This window comes from Ursus arctos, unplaced genomic scaffold (assembly GCF_023065955.2).
Source record: "Ursus arctos isolate Adak ecotype North America unplaced genomic scaffold, UrsArc2.0 scaffold_26, whole genome shotgun sequence".
Taxonomy (NCBI): domain Eukaryota; kingdom Metazoa; phylum Chordata; class Mammalia; order Carnivora; family Ursidae; genus Ursus; species Ursus arctos.
Window position 1 is genome coordinate 22,935,674 of NW_026622941.1, and position 21,298 is coordinate 22,956,971.

The 21,298-nt window shown below is 39.9% G+C and overlaps 1 protein-coding gene across 4 annotated transcripts in view; it reads right to left on the reverse strand.

Annotated features, from left to right (window-relative positions):
- Positions 1 to 21,298, reverse strand: part of BCAT1 (branched chain amino acid transaminase 1) — a 99,657-nt gene that overhangs the window by 33,972 nt on the left and 44,387 nt on the right. For all 4 annotated transcript variants that reach the window (XM_026502263.4, XM_057318817.1, XM_026502258.4 and 1 more), the window contains 2 exons: positions 13,701 to 13,811; positions 10,718 to 10,837 (listed from right to left, as the gene is read on the reverse strand). In XM_026502263.4, coding sequence (XP_026358048.1) covers positions 10,718 to 10,837; positions 13,701 to 13,811 — 231 coding nt within the window. The remainder of the gene's footprint in view (positions 1 to 10,717; positions 10,838 to 13,700; positions 13,812 to 21,298) is intronic.

A 21,298-nucleotide genomic window follows, 5' to 3' on the forward strand; every position in this document is an offset into this window, starting at 1 on the left:
GTAGGAAAAACTAGTTGGTTTGGTGAATGATTAAAAAACCCTCAATAATTATACAGTTTCTGGTTTCTAGGACATTTCACAGTTATTGCCTCATCTAATCCAACAAGCCAGGAAGTTAAGTGTTATAATTCCTATTCTTACGTTGAAGAAACTGAGGCTCCGAACAAATGATTTGCCCAAGGCCTCAGTTATTAAGTTGTCGATCTTCTACGCTTAATCGAGACCTCTTGTTGTAATATCAAAGTTTAAAGCCGTAAGTGAACTATCCAAGATTTCTTACCGTGGAAAGAGTTCAAGCCGGGGCAGCACTTTCTTCTACCTCAGGCTTCAGCACGGCCCCTCACACTCCAGGCACCCCACGTCCAAACCTCCTCACTTCCCTGCCTTTACATGTTTTCTTTCTTTCTTTTTTTTTTTTTTTAAGATTTATTTATTTATTTATTTGACAGAGAGAGAGAGAGAGAGAGAGAGAGAGAGACAGCCAGCGAGAGAGGTAACACAAGCAGGGGGAGTGGGAGAGGAAGAAGCAGGCTTCCCAGCGGAAGAGCCTGACGTGGGGCTCGATCCCAGAACACCGGGATCACACCCTGAGCCGAAGGCAGACGCTTCACGACTGAGCCACCCAGGCGCCCCTCTACATGTTTTCTTGAACTACTCCCCCTACCTGGAACACTCTCCCCTGCCCCTGTTATGGACTTAAATGTGTCTACCCCCAATTCGAAGCCCCAACCCCCAATGTGACTACGTTTGGAGCTAAGGCTTTTAAGGAGGTCATTAAGGTCAAATGAGGTCAAAAGGGTGAGGCCCTAATCCAACAGGGCTGGTGTTCTTCTAAGAAGTGGAAGAGACATTAGAGCATGAGCTCTCCCCTCCCTCCCCAACCCACTCTCTCCACACACACAGAAGGCTCTGTGAGGACACAGCAAGGTGGACGTCTATGGGGAGACCTTATCAGAAACTAACCCTGCTGGCACTTTGATCTTGGACTTCCAGCCTCCAGAACTGTGAGAAAATAAATTCTAGTGTTTAAGACATTCAATCTGTGGTATTCTGTTATGGCAGCCAGAGCCGACTAAGACATCCCCTCTCCTTCCGAAGTAATACAAACCCCCCGATCTCAATTCAAATGTCATTTCAGAAAATGAACCCTCTTCACAAAGTTAGGTACTTGTGTTACACGCTATTACAGCACCCTGCACTTCTGTGCATTTAGACAAAATGTCCATCACAGTTGCTTACAAATGTTTCTTTAATTCTCTACCTCTCGCTAATCTACACACTCCGTGAAGTGCAAGGCCATCTTTGTCCTCTACACAGAGCACTGTGCCTTGTTACACCAGGTTTGCTACCTATCTGTTGAATGAATCTTCATCTTAGTAAGAAGTCGTTTACAGAAAGAAGGTGTGAAAATAACCTAGATGGCTTATTTGCCAAATTTGAACTACTTTGATGAAAAAGAAAATCTGATACCAATCCTCCTATGTTGCACCGACACCAGAGAAAATGCCCCTTTGCCCCCTGCCTTATTTCCTAAACTAACAGAATTCATACGCAGACGTTCAAAGAATACCAGGAGGGAAGCTAAAGTCCAGAGTTTTCTGAGGCTTGCTATAAAATGGGTAGGAGATCTCATGCCTGTTCAAAGAGAAAGACAGCATATACTTAACACTTGACAAAAAGAGAGCTAGCACTCTTTTCTAGTGACTGCTTCCAGTGTCATTGTAAGGGTTAAATTAGATAAACTGTGGAAAGCACCCAGAACCTCCTCTTTTTCAAGCATCCAACAAACAGCAGTTCTTTTTGTTTTTATAAATACTCATTTGTAACAGTAATGGTAAAGAAATTCAATATGTGCCAATACGCAAAGCATGAAGGTGACATTAGTTAGGATGACTGTGGATGGGACCAGGGAACTACCTTCAACACTCAACGTTAGAATTGTAGAGAATGAGCACTTGGGAAAAAGACAGGATTATTATACCAACATCTTAGGAAATACAGCTTGGCATATTTGAAATCAACCCTAAACAGAAATTTTAGCATGGATTATTAAACAAGTGGTCAAGAAAACTTGATAGGGAAGTACCTAGGAAGAGCCAGAATGAGTCACTCTTAGAAAAACCATGCTTCATTTCCCTTTCTGAAATGACTAGATCAGGGGTCAGCAAACTTCAGCCTGCTTCCTGTTTTTTCAAAAAGTCGTATTGGAATACGTGCATTCATGCATCTATGTGTTGCCTATTGAGGTTTTTGTGCCACAAAGGCAGAGATGAGTAGCTGCCTGGCTTCACAGAAAAAGTTTGCTGACCCCTTCTCTGGAGGACAGGAAAATGCTACAGGAGCATTTTCCTTGTATCAAGAACGGCCTCAAAACCAGGATCTCGTCACTGACCTAGCCTCAAAACCAGGATCTCGTCACTGACCTAGCCTCAAAACCAGGATCTCGTCACTGACCTAGCCTCAAAACCAGGATCTCGTCACTGACCTAGCCTCGGCGCTCAGACTTTCACTTTGTGATTCCATCTAGTTTGGTTCAATTGACTGGGCCGAGCGCACAATGGGCCTGGAATAGAGAGACAACTTAGACCAACACAGGGAGCTGATAACTGTGATGAAGATGCTTCCCAAACAGGCAAGTCCCAACCCAGCCGACCAAGTGAGATCCTGAGTGGGCTGGTGCAAGCGAAAGGATGTTACACTCAAGGGAGCCCCAAGAACTGACTGCGGGATTTGGCAACGTGGAGGTCCTTGGTGATCTTGACAAGCGTATTTCAGTGGGAGTTGGGGTGGAGGGTCAAAAGTCTGGGGGCGCCTGGGTGGCGCAGTCGTTAAGTGTCTGCCTTCGGCTCAGGGCGTGATCCTGGCATTATGGGATCGAGCCCCACATCAGGCTCCTCCGCTATGAGCCTGCTTCTTCCTCTCCCACTCCCCCTGCTTGTGTTCCCTCTCTCGCTGGCTGTCTCTAGCTCTGTCAAATAAATAAATAAAATCTTAAAAAAAAAAAGTCAATGTGGTGGATTCAAGAGAGAATGGGGTGAGAGGAGGTTATGATGGCGAGTATGTACAAATCTTGTGGGGCATTGTGCGACACAGTGGAGCAGAGAAACAAGTGCACTCTACTTCTGTCCCATCTAGTCACACATCACTGCCTGCCTGTACTGTCACCCTTAGAAGCTGAACCATGACAGAAGAGCTTGAGAGATCTTTTCAATATTTTAACAGTCAATTTCCCTTTTCCTCTGGATCATTCCATCAGCTTAGAAATATGTCGCAGTATCTCCCATCTAAAACAAACACACTCCCTTTATCACATGTCCCACTCCAGGACAACCATCTCACCAAGGACCTTCATGTTGCCAAATCCAATAGTCAGTTCTTGGGCCTTGCCTCTCTGGTCCTGTGGGCAGGATCTGCCACAGCTGGTCACTGCTTCCATGTCCCTTACCAGGCTTCTGGTATGCCAAGCCCTCTTGTTTTTCTTTCTACCTGACACGCTGCTACTTCTCAGACTTCTTGGCTGATTCCTTTTTATCTCCCTTTCTTCTAAATGCTGGTCTGCCCCAGGGCTTAGTCCTCACCTTCTTTTCATCAGTATCTAGATTTCTTCTCTTAAGAAATCTCTTAGAGTCACATTCCCTTGACTCTAAAGGCGTTACATGTTAAACACTAGAGGTATTACTTAAATCCCAAACTCTCCCCTGAATTCCAGACCTGTAGATCTGCCCACCTACTTGATAATTCGAACTTAAGTTATCATGCCCAAAACGAACTCTAGATTCTACCCATCACCGCTCCAACAAATATGTAAGAAAAACCTTTTCCCTCACTCTTCCCCATCCCAACAAATGGTCACTATCCAGTTGCTCTGGCCCAAAGGAAACCTTGACCTTTCCCCTTTCATATTCACATCCAATCGGTCAGAAAATTTTGTGAGTTGCGATAAATATCCTTCAATATATGTCTTCATGTGAACTAGGGGATTTGTCTACAACATAAATTCCTTGAAGAAAGCCTGCATTTTTAAGATTTCCAAATTTAACTGTCTCATTTTATTCAATTTACTAATAATAGTTCTTATATTCGTTCTATCAATATAACAGGTGATGAACAGGACACTGGTTGCATAAATTATGCTACGATAGTTCATTGATTCTAAGACGTCCATTTTTTCTCACATTTAACATGTCTGAAATCCAGACTCAGCATTTTATAATTGCTATTCGCTAAGTAGCACTCATGGGAAAGCTGGCATTACCAGATTTGAAATTAGCTGTTCGTACTGATGGTACTTCCAATGGCTTATGGGCACTGGTGATGCCATACATGTTGAGTTTGCCATTTAAAAGGTCTTTAAAAAGTTACAGTATGATTTGGATAGAAAGTGGAAAAATAGGAGCCGGACACGTATTTGATATTAGTGAAACAAATATTTGTAGTAACACTGAACAACTGCAATTGAATATTTTCCTGCAAAGCAGTAACCAGTCTTCTCATGGGACCTCTGGAAGGAAGAAATCGATATGAAGATAAAGCTGTGTTAGCTTTTGTTATTAAGCTACATGCAAAAATAAAAATGCCTATCACAAGCCAAGCAGTGCAAATGATGGCAGGAAGAACTGCAGATGTCCTCTGAAAACACACGTTAAAAAAAAATAAAATGAAAGGCTGGTATGATTAACTCATGAATCAGTCAGGACTGTCAGAAAAGTACTGCATCATAGTTTCGTTATGTTTTTCCATTTCAGTGCATAAAATAGTGGGTGACTTATAATTTATGGCACCCTGTATTCAATTAAGTGATATATATGCATGATGGAATACCTTACTGCTAAGAAAATGGGTAAAATAGAGGTAGATCTGTATGTACTGATGCGGAAGAATCTCTAAGACAAATTGTAAATGCAAAACAATAATAGAAACAAAACTGTTCATAGTATGGCTGCCATTTCTGCAAAAAAGAGACACAAAAACACAAATATATATATATAGATAGACAGGGAGAGAGGGGGGGGAAGGAGGGAGAGAAAGAGAGAGAGAAGGTACACCTGGGGAGCCAAAAATAGCCTTCATCTATGGAAACTTAACATTTCAACAGCTGGCATTGTATATCAGGGAAGAAAGGATAGACCACTTAATAAACAGTAATGAAATAATGTGGTATCCATATGGAGATAAATAAAATTGAGTCCTTCATACAAAGTTCACTTCCAAATGGATTTCATTTAAATGGAAAAGCAAAACTCTAAAACAGAAGTATGACCTTGGAGTAAGGAAGAATTTTTTAAAAATATATAAAAGCCACAAAATACACAGAAAAGAAATTTAATTACATTAAAAATAAATACTTTAAAAATATATTTATTTATTTACTTTAGAAAGGCAGGGAGGGGCATATCTAACTATCTATCTCAAATAGGATTGCAAAGGAATACATTAAAAGTGTGAACAAAACACAAGTTACAGGACCACAAATTGTTGCTATACCTAGTTTTCTTTTCTTTTCTTTTTTTTTTTTTTAAAGATTTTATTTATTTATTCGACAGAGATAGAGACAGCCAGCGAGAGAGGGAACACAAGCAGGGGGAGTGGGAGAGGAAGAAGCAGGCTCATAGCAGAGGAGCCTGATGTGGGGCTCGATCCCATAATGCCGGGATCACGCCCTGAGCCGAAGGCAGACGCTTAACCGCTGCGCCACCCAGGCGCCCCTATACCTAGTTTTCAAATCTGTACAGATTCTTCCATTTATAAAGGCTAATTGTGAAGAGAAATGACAGTAAGATTCTAGATGTATCAGCATAAATAAGGGCAGTGAATAAAGGGAATTCTTTTCATGGGAACTGTTATGAATATAGGTTACATTATATGTGTAATACAAAGATTTTACAAGGCGATAAAAGGAAAAGAAAGACATGTCTATGAAATTTACGTCCTTAAGCTCCCCATGCAGTGAACCAGAAATCAAGGAGTGGACCATTTGGCAGCAGGATTTTATAAACGCAAGCTCTCATGAAAATGTCACACTGAAAGATTTCCAGAAGTTGTGAATGGGGAAACTGTTTATGTGAAGTGACTGAAAATGTTCTGCACTGTTCGGATTGTATTCTGTGCATCTGAGGCTGGAATTAACCAAAAGCAGACTGCTTCTCTAGTAAGTGGAGCTCAATCCAGAAATTTATTTAGGGGTGCTCTGAATGTAGAAGTTAACTGAATATGAGGGATCCCTCACCTTCCACACAGGCCAAGGTCAGTCTGTCTAGGAGTGCAGCTGAAAAAGCCCAATCTGCTGGGAGTCTGCAGAACGGAGGCCTCGGCCTGAGCCCTGGTCAGAGGGACTGGGTGGGCTGACTCTAGACCATCAGACTTGACCCTTCTCCATGACATGGCTTCTCAGCCCTGCTACTACTCAGCCTCACTCCACCACCTCTCCAATCATCGCCAGTAGAATGAGAGGATGACACTGAGAAAACCTGGAAAAGGGAAAGGCTGAACGCCACGATCACACAGGGGATTTCAGAGTAAATGGTTGTGCCTATTTCACCATACATTGTGGTCAAAGCACCTGTCCGCTTACTAGAATCACTGAGGAAATAAAATGTTTGTTTGTATGTACATTCATACAGCTGTACCTGTGTGGAGTTACTCAACAGAGTGAAGCTGGATACAGCAGATGTTAAAATCAGCAAAACCCAGCTTCTCTAGATGTAAGGTTGCTCGGTATCCAGCATTGAACGTGACAGTCGTGTAATTTTAACTTCTTGTCTGGTAAGGTGAAAATCTAGAAACTGTTCACGTAAATGTTCTTTAAATAGTAAGCTTTCAAATTTTATCTTAATTTCCAAGTGACATAGAATCAGCAGTAGTCTGAAGCACTCCAGCTTCTAGATTCTCTTTAAGTTTTTAACTACCTATAAGTAAGTATTCCCAAAGATAGTAAAGGGATGCTGAAATTCTTGTTTTAATAAGAAATCTTGCGATAACATGAATATTTTACTCTCTAAACTTTTTACGAGAGGTTTATGTATTAATGTTTAGTATTTTGTTTAATAATATGAACCTTATAGAAAAAATTTTTTTTAATTTCCACCCACTGGCAGCCTGGTATTTTTTATTGGCAAGCTCTACCCACTGGTTATATATTAGTAGCTAATTCTAAACGTTCCAGTAAAATACTATTCTGTTATTATTATAATCCTAAATCTAAAAGGATTTTAGTAATAGATCTAATTATTACCAAAGGCGGCCAGAAGACATATGAAGAATTGCACGAAAACATTCATACATAGGTACTACCTATGTAAATCAGTAAAAATGAAGGGTCAGTTAATTATAAAACGTGTAAAGAAGCAGAACGCGTTGCAAATATAATGAAATTCATACATTGGTAGTAAAGCCACTCTCTTATTACATGGCTGCTACCAAATCATCCTGGGCGCGAAAAGGAATAATTAGTATTAGACTGTTATATCATGGCCCCTGAAAGTGAAAACAACACCCTGCCCTTGGGATGAAGTTGAGCTTTCAAAGATATAAATATTTCTACCTGGTGCCAGTTTGCAATCCCAGGAGCAAAGAGAGTATTAAAGACTGCTAGACATATATTTAATTCTTTCACAAGGCTTGAGATAGTGATACTCTTGAAAGTAGTTAAGAAATCCCTGGAGAGTTTGTTTAAATGCAGAGTCTCTGGTCCTAGCTCCACAGATTTAGATTACCTGGATCTGGGCTGGAGCTCAGTGCAAATAAGTTTGTTGTAGAATACTGAATATTCTATACACACGAGGGAGTGCCATGCCCAGGAATAGAAACTGGGCACATGAGATCGAAGAGGGGATCATATCACTTAATAAATTACCCTGACATATATTTATGTGCTCATTCAAAGAAGTCAAAATTCCTCTTGGATCGACGACCCACTTAATCAGTTAATCTAACCATGAAAAGAACATGAAAGTAAAATGTGGATGTTAGCCAGCAGCAGACAAGACCAAAACATCAGATAACTGATACAGAGGTGAGCCTGCAATTATTCTGTGATGCCAGTGATGAACCCAAGTAACATAATAAGGCCAGCAAAAGTTAGCCATCCCTGATGAGAGAGCCCCAGTGAACCGGAAGCCACTGGGCCTAGCCCTCCAGCCAGCACCTCACTTATCAAACGCAGCCACCATGAAAAGACAGCGTGTGGTAATTTACCAGACTAGATTGTATGACATCTGTGTGGTGTAGTGTACAGATGTTTAAATCCATATGCTTTATTGAACATTATTTGTATTATGCTCATTTCTGAATTATAAGCGATTGTTTTCTGTCTGTACTTTAATTAGAAAAATTCTCGTTGATATAAATATACCAAATATAAATAACGTTGACTTACCAAATGATAGCAGTTATTTACTTCGATTCTTAACTTACTACTTGTAAAGCAGATTTCAAAAAATTCTTGATTCCAAAGCATAATCAAAGAGGTAAGTTGATAGAATGTAGTAGAAGAGACTACTTGGCAGGGCTTTTATCACTGAAATCCTTAAATCTGGGCAGGTATCAGAATCACCATTCTGATCTACTCCATGAGAACCTCTGGGGACTGGGGTCAATGTTTGTATTAAAAAAAAAAAAATACCCTGGTGGGGGCACCTGGGTGGCTCAGCCAGTAGTCACTTAAGCATCCGACTCTTGATTTCGGCTCAGGTCATGATCTCAGGGTTGTGAGATCGAGGCCCGAGTCAGGCCCCATGCTGGGGGTAGAGCTTGCTTAAGATTCTGTTTCTCCCTCTACCTCCGCCCCTCCCCCCATCAATCAATGAATTAATCAAACAAACCTGGGCGATTAAAATGCAAAAAGTTGAAGACCACCAATAGAGAGGATTATTGTGACAACATGCTGGACTACAAAATCAGGTTTAAAAGCTTGTCGAACTCTAGATTATAGGATTCCGGGACTCAGAAGAAAGTATGCTAGGAAATACCTTGTAGGGTCATTGACATCAATTCTTAACAAAATACCTGCAAACTGATACAAGATTTAATATGAATTATTTACTGTAACCAAATAGGATTTAGTCCAGGGATGCAAGGTTGTTTTAACACCAAAAAATGAATACAACAAATGTAATTTTAAAATAAAGGACAAAACCACATAATCATGTCGAAACACTGAGAAAAAGCATCAGCAATATCCAATATCCATTCATAACAAAAACTCTCAACAAACTCAGAATAGAAGAATCTGATCTTAGAGTGGGAAAGTACTTCAGAATAAATGCAAGACAGTGCTTCCAGAGTAGTAACAATGTTTCAACAAACTTTAAAAACTGCTTCTTCCTATCCTAAAATGTAAAAACTGAAAATATTATATAAATAAAAATATAAAATTAGAAAATAAAACTTCATTAATATTAAAATGTCAGAGACATAAGGAGCAGATAACTTTTTTAATTGCCCCATTCTTTCTTTTTTTTTTTTTTTTTTTTTTTTTATTTTTTAAAGATTTTATTTATTTATTTGACAGAGATAGAGACAGCCAGCGAGAGAGGGAACACAAGCAGGGGGAGTGGGAGAGGAAGAAGCAGGCTCATAGCGGAGGAGCCTGATGTGGGGCTCGATCCCGTAACGCCGGGATCACGCCCTGAGCCGAAGGCAGACGCTTTAACCGCTGTGCCACCCAGGCGCCCCCGCCCCAATTCTTTCGAGTTTGTTAGGAAGACTGCAGTTCATGAAATTCATTACCTAGAGTCTTAGCAGTCTTTCAAAAGGCATCAAAAGGATGCTAAAGGACCATTAAGTATTTATTCTATGGCCTTATATATTTCCCTACTTCTTGCATTCAGATGGCAGAGTAGAGAACCTGGTAAGCCTGCAATTACCTAGTAGAGAGCAGAATGGCTAGACTATAGCAAGAGTGCCAGCTCATTCTCCCTGTTCCTAAAGATCTCCACATGCCACAGCCCCTTCATCTGCCACCCACACTCCATTTCTCCCCCTCCATTATTCCTCCATACCACCCGCTCTCTGTAAGACCACAGCTTCCTAGAAGAGGAAGGAGACAAGTGACAGGGTCCTTATAGGACATCTTCAACCCACACAAACAGCTTTAGCTTCTCTGGCATGTCTTTCTTTTGCAAGGGCACCAACCAGTAGACTGTGACCTAAGCAGATCTTATGGACATGATGTGTAAAGCTCTGACTCTGGCTCGCAAGTTCCTTCCTTAACTCTCGTTGTGAACTTCATTTTCAACGTTTCTGTGGGGGAAGAGGGCCTTCCACTCCCACTCCTTGGTAATCCCAGGACTTCAGGAAAATGAAAATAAAAAGCTTTACCACTTCTACCTTGGAGAACTGCTGCCAAGACAAGAGACACTACACCGAGGAATGCCTTTGAGGACATGCAGGAAAATACGAGGAAATACTGGTGAATCTTGAGTAAGAGAAGGCAAACAGCCTTGCTCACTGCTCACTCTTTGACTCATTACATTGGTAACTATGGCTGGATCACAATGGTGGAATTAAGTCGTTGCGACAGAAACCATATGGCCCACAAAGCCTGAAATATTTCCCATCTGGCCCTTTAAAGAAAATGTTTGCTGGCACCTGGTCTTGATAATCAGGAGGAAGGAGTCATTTATGTTATTGGGGGCTATTTCAAACGATATCCTAAAAGTTTTACACATGAATAAACGATGATAAGCTGCCCACCCAGAAACAGGGAGTCAGTTTGTACCTCAGTTCCGATGAATGTAGGACGGATATACAGACTAGCAGATGTTGAATAGGGGACCCATTCTTGATCCAATTTCACAAGCTGTTTAATACACTCTAAAAGCTCTTCCTTGTCAAATACCTGAAAGAATGGAAAACATAATGAAGAGTGGGATTTTCCTCCACTGTAGCAATAAGAAATGATCCTCATGAAAGCTTTAGACTGTTTAAAAAAGAAAAAAAAAAAAGTAGTAATAAGGGTGCCTGGGTGGCTCAGTCAGTTAAATATCTGCCTTCAGCTCAGGTCATGATTCCAGAGTCCTGGGGTCGAGTCCTGCATTGGGCTCCCAAGGGAGCCTGCTTCTCCCTCTCTCCCTCTCTCTCTCAAATAAATCGATCAATAAAATCTTAAAAAAAAAGTAGTAATAATAAAACCAAACAAGAATCTTTTTCTGTCATTTTTTCCTCCAAAATTGTGATGGGATGTAGAGGAGATAAAAATAGTGGATCCCTACCTCTTTCCATAGCAAATATCAACTACAGTTGGATTACACATTTAAATGCAACAAAACATTAAGACTTTTACAAAGTAAAAATTAAGAAATAGCTCTGTCACCTTAAGGTAGAAAAGAGGTTTTTTGTTTGTTTTTTAAGATTTTTTATTTGAGAGACAGCATGTGCATGAGAGTGGAGGGGAGGGACAGAAAGAAGGGAGAGAGTCCTTGAGCAGACTCTGCACTGAGAAGCAACAAATTGCGTGAAGTTATTCGTAACCCATAACTAGCCAAGAATCATAACCTGAATATGCTAAGATATTCTGAAAATGAGTAAGAAAGACACAGATGCCCCAACAGGAAAATGGACAAAGGCAAAGAGCAGTTTATTGCTAAGAAGAAAAAGCTTTTCTTATACTAGATGGGTGACAGTTTGTAAAATAAGTAGTTTCCACTCACTTAACAGGGCAAAGAAGCATACTCTCAGAGACGCGTGTCACGGGTTATCCAAGGTTGAAATGAGTCAGAAACACACATCCAAGTAGAACTCATGACAGCAAGAATTGGCTACTTAAACAAGAACTTAGAACAGAAGCCACAGCACAATAATACAGAAATCGGGATTGCCAATCATATAGGACACATCACCACCCTGAGTCACCGAAGATTTAGTGGAAACAGAACTTGACTAGGAATTAAAAAGACTTGCATCCATGGGGCGCCTGGGTGGCACAGCGGTTAAGCGTCTGCCTTCGGCTCAGGGCGTGATCCCGGCGTTACGGGATCGAGCCCCACATCAGGCTCCTCTGCTATGAGCCTGCTTCTTCCTCTCCCACTCCCCCTGCTGTGTTCCCTCTCTCGCTGGCTGTCTCTATCTCTGTCAAATAAATAAATAAAATCTTAAAAAAAAAAAAAAAAAAGACTTGCTTCCAATTTCTTGCCCTGTGCCTTTATTCTGTGACTCTAGGCAGGTCATTTACGCTCTGAGTTTTCTTCTAGGAACAAAGATGCTATTAACATGTACAGCACTTTTTTTTTTTAAGCACATTCCTTCTTGAGGTTTACCGTTAGTATTAAACAGAGAAGGAATGTAAAACCACACAACACAGTTTATGGCAGAGCTGAGGTCCAACAGATGTTACTTCCCTTTCCTTCTGTCCCCACTTTAAAGTTATTTCCTGGTAATTTGTCTGTAATGGCACAAGAGTGAAACCATCCTAAAGAACTTACCTTCACTTTTCTTCTGGCACTATATCATGGCCTCTGAAGGAGGTGGGGGGGGGGGGGGGGGAAGAGTTACAAAAATAGGGAGGAGAAGAAGAGCCTGGCTAAAAAGGAGTAGTTACTTGGGCTTCTTCACAGCACAGCTTGGGCTAGGCTCCTGGAAGTTAGGTACACAGAATTTGCAAAAGAAGAAAAAGACTCCTTCAGTTCACAAAGGCAGCCTGGTTACATCTCAGGGAAGGGAAGTAATCTAAGACACCTCCTATCTAGCCGTGAGTCTTAGGATCTAAATCCAACCCACCATATAATGAGTTCTGCTCTTGAACAATGTTATAGACAGTCACCAAGGGCCATGACAAACCATTTTGATATCAGTTTCTTAAAAAAAATAAAGCTTGGGGTAAAATATCAAAATAATTAAATCACCACAAACTTGCCTGTGTCCCAAGCAATTAGGCAAAATACTCCCAAAATATCTGTGTGGTACACCTTATTTTCCATTTCACATATTATAATTTCATAGCGTCTTCAAATTTTATTTATTTTAAGGAGGGCATGTATTGCATGGTGCACTGGGTGTTATACACAACTAACGAATCATCGAACTTTACATCAAAAACCAGGGATGTACTGTATGGTGACTAACATAATATAATAAAAAAACACTTAAAAAATCAAATTTTATTTATTTGTTTGAGGTATATTTTTCTTCCTTATCCTATAATCTCCTATATACACGTTAACCTCCCCAGACATTCATGAAGAAGCAGAATGTGGAATTGCTAATTAGTATTGATTATTTTCTTGTATTTTTACCTCACTGATTACAAAGTAGATCAGAAGTAACTAAAGTGTTCTTACGGTTTCTACTGAATATTGATCTAACTACGGTTGAACCTTGAACAACACGGGTGTGAACTGTATAAGTCCATTTGCATGTGGATTTTTTTTTTTATATAGTACGTACTGTAAACGTATTTTCTCTTCCTTGTGTTTTCCTTAATAACACTTCCTTTTCTCTAGCTTACTTTGTTATAAGAATCAAGTCTGTAATACATATAACATACAAAATGTGTTAATCAACTGTTTATGTTTCGGTAAGGCTTCCAGTCAACAGTAGGCTCTTGGTTAATTTTTCGGGGGATTTTCAACTGCCTGGGGGTCAGCACTCTCAACCCCTGCATTGTTCAAGGGTCAACTGGAATCAGAAATGATTTGTTTTGTGGTACATTCACAGTGACCCATCACATCAAGAGAAACACAAAAGAAACTCCTAAATTTACGTACCGGCAAAGTGGCCCTCACAGCAGACTGATGCATTCTATCCATGTTGAGGTTTGGCCGAAACAGTCGAATTTTATTATCTACTCCTCGAAATGCCTTCAATCCTTCAAATAACTGAAGAAAAGAGAAATAAATCTTAGGGGATAAGTAAATGAAAACAATCTCTGTGTTTAAAAGACTGACTGTTCTATGGGCGCTCATCTTCTTCATCATGTCAAGCTGTTGACAAAGACCAAAGATCTCCAAATCTAGACAAGTAGATAGTAGACAACAATTGGCAGGCTGGTTATTATAGCTGGGCTAAAAAGAAATTCTTTCAGTACCAGAATCTGATAGGAATTCAAAGTTATCCTTTCCTTAGCAGGAGCCATACCACCAAATAACACGTCCATGGAGGTGGGAAGAACACATCTCCAATCACGCAACGTGGGCTAACTGCCCAGGCAATGAAAATGGATGGAAAGAACCCACCCCTGTTGCCCTAAACACGCATGCATCCTTTCAGTTAATCTGGCTCACTCAAACTCTGAATATTAGATAATTTAGATGGGAACCAGGGCTGGGTTAGTCCCCCAAATCATAGAAGCCAAGCAGCTCAAGACCATCCTATGGTAGGGCCATGCCACTGTTCTCAAAATGCCATGCCAGACAAACCACTGGGCAGGGATGTTAAAAGACCCTGAAGTAGCTACATGCTGATAAACACAGAGAAAAGAGAAAAATCAATTTTAGTGGGAAATTTTAACCCTGGTTCTCTAAATAACTGACAGAACAAACAGGCTGAAACTCAGTAAAGATATGGAAGATTTGAACAACAGGAACAACAAACTAACCCAGTGGACAGAGAGAACCCTGCACACACCACCTGCAGAAGGTATGCCCTTTTCACACATTTTCCAACCAGAAATCAGTAACAGAAACAGGATGACAAAATGACAACATTTTGGAAAGGAAGAAATTCATCACTAAGTAAAGTATAAGTCAAAGAAGAAAAATAATGGAATTTAGAAAATCTGTTGAACTGAATGATAGTTGGGCCCTCAGAAGCTTGTAGCCTTAAAGCTTGGCTCACATGAGAAAAGAAATCTAATCATGTAGCACAATTTCAGAGCATTACATTAGATTTAAGTGCAAATATGGAACTTATTAAATGGAACAGGAATAAAGCTTCAGTTAAAAGAGAAGTTTGTCAGATTGGACTCAGTTGAGAACATCTGAAACACACCTGAAACAAAAAGACACAGAAAGCAAAATATCATACAAATTCTTTCCAAAGTAAAGGTGGTGAGGTTACATTATTAGTAAATACAAAACGAAATTAAATTTTAATTTTAAGAAAATTAACAGATTTTAATTAGTAAATACAAAACAAAATTAGTAAATACAAAATAAATTTTTAATTTAAATTTAACTGGAGATTAAAGAAAGTCACTTCATAGGGTTCCATTTACTTCATTTACTTCACTTTAATTTTAAAATTGTATTCACCTGATGTTGGTTCAAATATATGTAAAAATTATGATAATCTCATTAAGCAACACAGATGCAAAAATACAAAAGGATAACACAGCATGACAAAATCGCATCTATCTCAGGAACAGAGGTTGATTTAACATTAGAAAAATCAATTACCAAGATTCATCATATTAACAGCTTAGGTGAAAGAAACCTACATGATCATCTCATTAGATATAGTAAATGCAACAGATAAAACTGAACGTTCATTTGAAAGATTTTTTTTTTAAGTTTCCCAGATAACTAAGAAGGAAACTTTGGTAAGTGATAAAGAATATCTACAATGACCTTGCAGCAAACATTATACTTAATGATAAAATTTAAAGCTTTCCTTTTCAGAGTGGGAACATCACAAATTGCCTGCTATGACTACTTTAATTCAATACTATACAAGTGTAATAAGGCAAATATATCAAATATATAATCAAATAAAAAGCAATAGGTTGAAAAAAAAATAAAACTGTCATAGATCATGAAACATAGATAAGATTAAATATATAGAAAATATGTAGAAAATCCAGGAAAACCAACATCCTCTTTTGAAATCATTTGGTTAGGCAAAGTAACCAAATGCAAAATTATATTCCTACGTAATAGTAACAGAAAGCAAAAACACTATTTACGATAGAATTAAGAGAGGAATATTTGGGGGCAGGGAGGGCCTAAGAGAAGAGAAGACCCATAAGGACAATATAAAACTTTTATCAAGTCATTAGAGACCTAACCGAATGCAGAAAGCAAGTGCACACTCATGGATCCAAAGACGCAACATCATAAAGATGCTGACTCTCCCAAATCGATTTATATGTTCAATGTAACCCAAATGAAAATCATGTCAGGGCAATTTATTTTCTTTTAACAAACTAAATTACAAAAGTTGATTGACTTGATAAACTGAGTTTAAGAGTTATATGGAAAAGCACATGGCTGAGAACATGCAAAGCACTCTCGAAAGAAATAGGACTTGTCCTAGGCAGACACCAAGACTCAACGATTTGGAAATTAACATAGTATGGCGTTTGTGCAGATAGACAAGTAAACAACGGAACAGAATAGAGATCCAGATAGATAATGCGATGGAAAATGGAGATCAGGAAGCAGACCCATACAAATGTGGTAGAGGTGGCATGGCATATTTCCCTTTATTTGAGGGAAAGAGCGCACATATATGTGGGGGCAGGAGGAGAGCGAGAGGGAGACAGAATCCCAAGCGGACTATGCACTAGGTGCAGAGCCTGATGTCAGCCTTGATCTCATGACCCTGAGATCACCCACCTGAGCCAAAACCAAGAGTCGGTCACTTAACTGTCTATACTGCGCCCCAAAGAACAGTTCTTTTAAATGGTGCTGGGCAACAGGGTATCCGCTGGGAGAAAAATACAAATCAGACCCCTATTTCATACAAAAATCATCTTCTAGGATTAAAGACTTCCATGTGAAAGACAAAATCAATAATACAGAAAGACGCCTTTATAATCTCAGGGTAGGAAAAGAATCTTTAAACAAGACCCAAAACTACCAAATATAAGGCAAAGATTGATAAATTCAACTTAAAATTTAAATGCATTTCTTGTCATCAAAAAATTAGACTAAAAGAACAGAGTATAAAAGAAGATACTTAAAATACTCAAAATATATAAAGCACTTCTACAAACCAAAAGACAACACAATAGAAAAATGAGCAAAAGATCTGAAAAGGCACTTTAAGTAAGATATTCAATTGCCCAATAGACATATGAAACGTTGTTCAACCTCTTAGAGTGGAAATTAATATCACAGTAATGAGATGCCATTACACTCAAGCAGCTAAAATTTTAAAATCTGACTATATTAGGAGTTGGCCAGGTTTTGGAATAGAAATGTTCATTCATGGCTGGTGGGTGTAAAAATTGGTAAAACCACTACAGAAAATCGTTTCCCTTTTCTTGTAAAATTAAAGATACATCCGATGACTAGCAGCACTATTCCTCGGGAAATCCTTACACACTACTTCTCAAATCTTCTGCATTGGGATGTCTTTAGACTTTTGAAAATTATCGCTTCTCAGCCTTTTGGCTAAGATCAAGTGTAAACTTTTAAAAATTATGAAGGCTCCCAAAAGCTTTTATATATGCAGTTATTCTATCAATAATTACCATAGTAGAAATTAGAAGTGTGCCATTTAAATTTATTTAACAACAATAAACCATGACACGTGTTAACATATTTTAATGAAGACTATTTTCCAAAAGGCTTATCTTAACGTGTGGCAATTTTTCATTACTTTGAATCTTTCATGAGTGGCTTCATGAAAGACAACTGGATTCTTTTTTTTTTTTTTTTTTAAGATTTTATTTATTTATTCGACAGAGATAGAGACAGCCAGCGAGAGAGGGAACACAAGCAGGGGGAGTGGGAGAGGAAGAAGCAGGCTCATAGCGGAGGAGCCTGATGTGGGGCTCGATCCCCTAACGCCGGGATCACGCCCTGAGCTGAAGGCAGACGCTTAACTGCTGTGCCACCCAGGCGCCCCAGACAACTGGATTCTTATACCTGCTTTTGCTCTTGTGGTGTGCTGTTTTGGTTGAAGTACACAAAGAAAACCCCAACCTCACACAGATACGCAGCTGAGAAATGGAGAAGTATTTTTTGATAGCCTTTTCAAATACCTGTGGTTATTCTTCTCTGATACCACTTTAAAAGTTGACTAATGGTAGTTCCTTGAAGGTGAGCTGCAATGCGGAATTTGAAGCCCTATCAATGAAGTTTTCATATTCTTGTTAATTTATTAAAATCCAACAGTGTAGCAGAGTTCAACTAAAGAAGCAGAACAGGGGATAGCTATATTATTACCAGATTTATTATAAGAAATTGGCCATTGCAATTGTGGTGGCTGGCTAAGCAAGGCCAAAACCTGTAAGACAGGCCATCGGGGAGAGAAGACGGCAAGCAGGCTGGGATGCCCAGGCATGAAGAGCAGCTCTCCCACCAGTGGTGATCAGGAAGGGAGAGACAAAGGAAAAGCAAGCTAGGTCTAGCTATGTGTGGAGTCTCTTAGCTCACAGAAGTCCTGAGGTCGGGCTCACCCAGAATAAGTTCCCCTTTGATTAACTTGAAGTCAGCTCATTAGGGACTTCAATCACATCTACAAAATTCCTTCACCCAGCACCTAGATGGGTGTGGACTGAATACCTAGAAGAAGGTTATGTGTATGCAATAGAGTGGTCATGCCTCCCTCCGTCCTCCATCATTCACAAGAGAATATCTTGTCGGTATTCTAACTAGAAGGAGACTGAAAATCAAATCCTGGGACTGCAGTTCAGACTAGCCAAACTGACACATCAAAAGCCATCACAGTCTGTCTGGCATTTTGAATGGATCTTAACTCATGCATAAATTTGTAATGTCATGCAATGGTTATGTGGAAAATGTTGGTTCAACTTCTGCAGATCTTCCAAAGGTTAACACCTTTTTCATACAATGTATTTTAAAAAATCTGTTAATAGTACCATTAACATCATCAAAAAAACTCTTAAATAGTGGAAAGCTTGTGGCAGTGGATACAAATTTTCCAAAATCCTAATTTTGACTTGAACGCTGAATTTTATCATTGGCAACAAATATAGTCCATTGTTTTGCACAGAGTCACTTGGTTCATTTTCAAGAAAACACCTGCAAAATGCCCAAGTCTGAATAACTATACTTCATTCTTTGAAAAAAACAGCCGGTTCAGCTCACAACACACACACACACACAAATCACACAATTACTATTCCTTGAGACTACCGTAGTAGTATTTAAGGATGCAGAAGTGCTTTAGGCAAAGTTGCTATTTCATCACATAGATTAAAATGACATTTACTTGAGTCAAAATTTAATATTAAATTAATTACTGCCGCTTTACCAAGAACGTTCTTCAGTAAAGCTGATGTTCTTTATACTTGAACACTTGGCGGTATAGACTATAATGGCTAAAGGGAAGCTGGTGTCAGAGTCTTACTGCAGATGTCAACACAGTGAAAAAGAAACACACGGTCATGGTATTAATGTGAAGCATTTTAACCTTGGCGACCTCTTGAAAGGGGGCCTAAGGGCCTGTGAACCACACTTCGAGAACTGCTTAAAGAAACTTATAAACAAGTATGCCAGCATACTATGTACAGGAATGTTCACAGAAAAACACCGCCCAAATGTCCACCAACAGGAGACTGAATATATTCACATAACGGCATACTGTTGTCACAGAGTACATGAATGTGGTCCCTACCACTCTGGAACCCAGGCAACCGGGGCCTCTGCCCTGAGCCCCGCCCTTTGGAGAGCCTCTCACCTCTGCCTTCCTCCAGCTGTGACCTTTCCTTGGGGCAAGCAGTCATCTGGACTCTAAGTTCCCTTTTCAGACGAGGCTCCAAGTACCCACTTCCCTAGAATGCCCTGCCCAAATGGCCCCGATCCATTTTCAGAGCCTGAATGACTCTCCATAGTTTCGTCCTACTGAAAAGAGGTAGCACCACTGGTGTGCCCATGCCTGAGACCAACAGATGGCCATGGGTTATCTGTTTACACATGGTGCAGGTATCTACACGTGTGTGTGAGGCTCCTCGTGGCACAGGATGGAGCCAGGAAAGGAAGAGATACAGTGGATGAACCACTGGGTCTCTGTTTGCACTTCTGTCCCGGGCCCCACAGATGTTCGCGTTGGTCCAGGATGAACAGATTTTACCTCAAACAACAGATTGACCTCAAACAACAGGCGGTGCAAAGCACTCATTTGTAAGTATTCATTAAATAATAGTACACATGTTACACATTTTTTGTCAAATTCCATTTTGACTATTTCAACCTGGAAATGAACTATTATCAAGTTTCATATTTTATCCAAGTTCCCTACTCATGGTTCATACTTCACTATTTGAAGTCTTCACATAGGTATCTATTTAAAAAATATTTTCATGGGGGGGCGCCTGGGTGGCACAGCGGTTAAGCGTCTGCCTTCGGCTCAGGGCGTGATCCCGGCGTTCTGGGATCGAGCCCCACATCAGGCTCCTCTGCTGGGAGCCTGCTTCTTCCTCTCCCACTCGCCCTGCTTGTGTTCCCTCTCTCGCTGGCTGTCTCTATCTCTGTCAAATAAATAAATAAAATCTTAAAAAAAAAAAATATTTTCATGGGGTGCCTGGGTGGCTCAGTCAGTTAAGCAGCTGCCTTCAGCTCAGGTCATGATCCCAGGGTCTTGGATCGAGCCCCACATCGGGCTCCCTGCTCAGTGGGGAGTCTGCTGCACCCTCTCCCACTGCCTGCTGCTCCCCCTGCTTGTGCTCTATCAAATAAATAAATATAATCTTTAAAAAATAAAAATAAGCAAAGAATACTTCCATAATTAATTAAAAAAACACACGCAGTTGCAGATCTCAAAATAAAATGCATTCTAAAATCAATAGGGCTGATGACTGGAAAACGATATTTAAGAAGATTGCTCATATACTCACTTTGAAGTTAAAAAAATACAATTACAACTATTATTGAACTGGAAAGTCAGGCTGGTGTCCAAAAATGAAGTGTCCATACGTGGGTTGGTATAAGAGAAACAGTCATACCTGTGAAAAATCCTGGAACACAAATGTTTCAAACATATTTGGGAAGAAAATTTTTGTAATAAAGAATCTGCCTGTTAGTGGGGATTAAAAGATTAAAAATATATATATTGAGGGCAAGATCACGTCAGTTTGCTTGTCATCCTTTCCTAAGCACACTGCACAGCCCCAGGGAACCAAGCAGGCACTCGACATCCACCGCACCAGTAAGTAAAAAGGAAATCGAATGAATATGCCTCAGAAAATTCCAGGATCCAGCTTCTCTGCACAAGACAATCACCCTTCCTAAATCCCCATGACAATGTCCTAGCATTTTGCCTGCTAAATGAGCCCAATCTGAAAAAGCGAACTAAATGCATTCCTCTACTTCCCCATTTATCACTGATATGTATCACAGACTGTATTTCCAAAAACAGCCACACAATATTTTCAGTCCTACATGCTCTTCTGGAAACTTGACATTCCTCATCAAGAAAGGTGTAGCTCCTTTTTTTTGAACTGCAGCAGCCCTTTGTC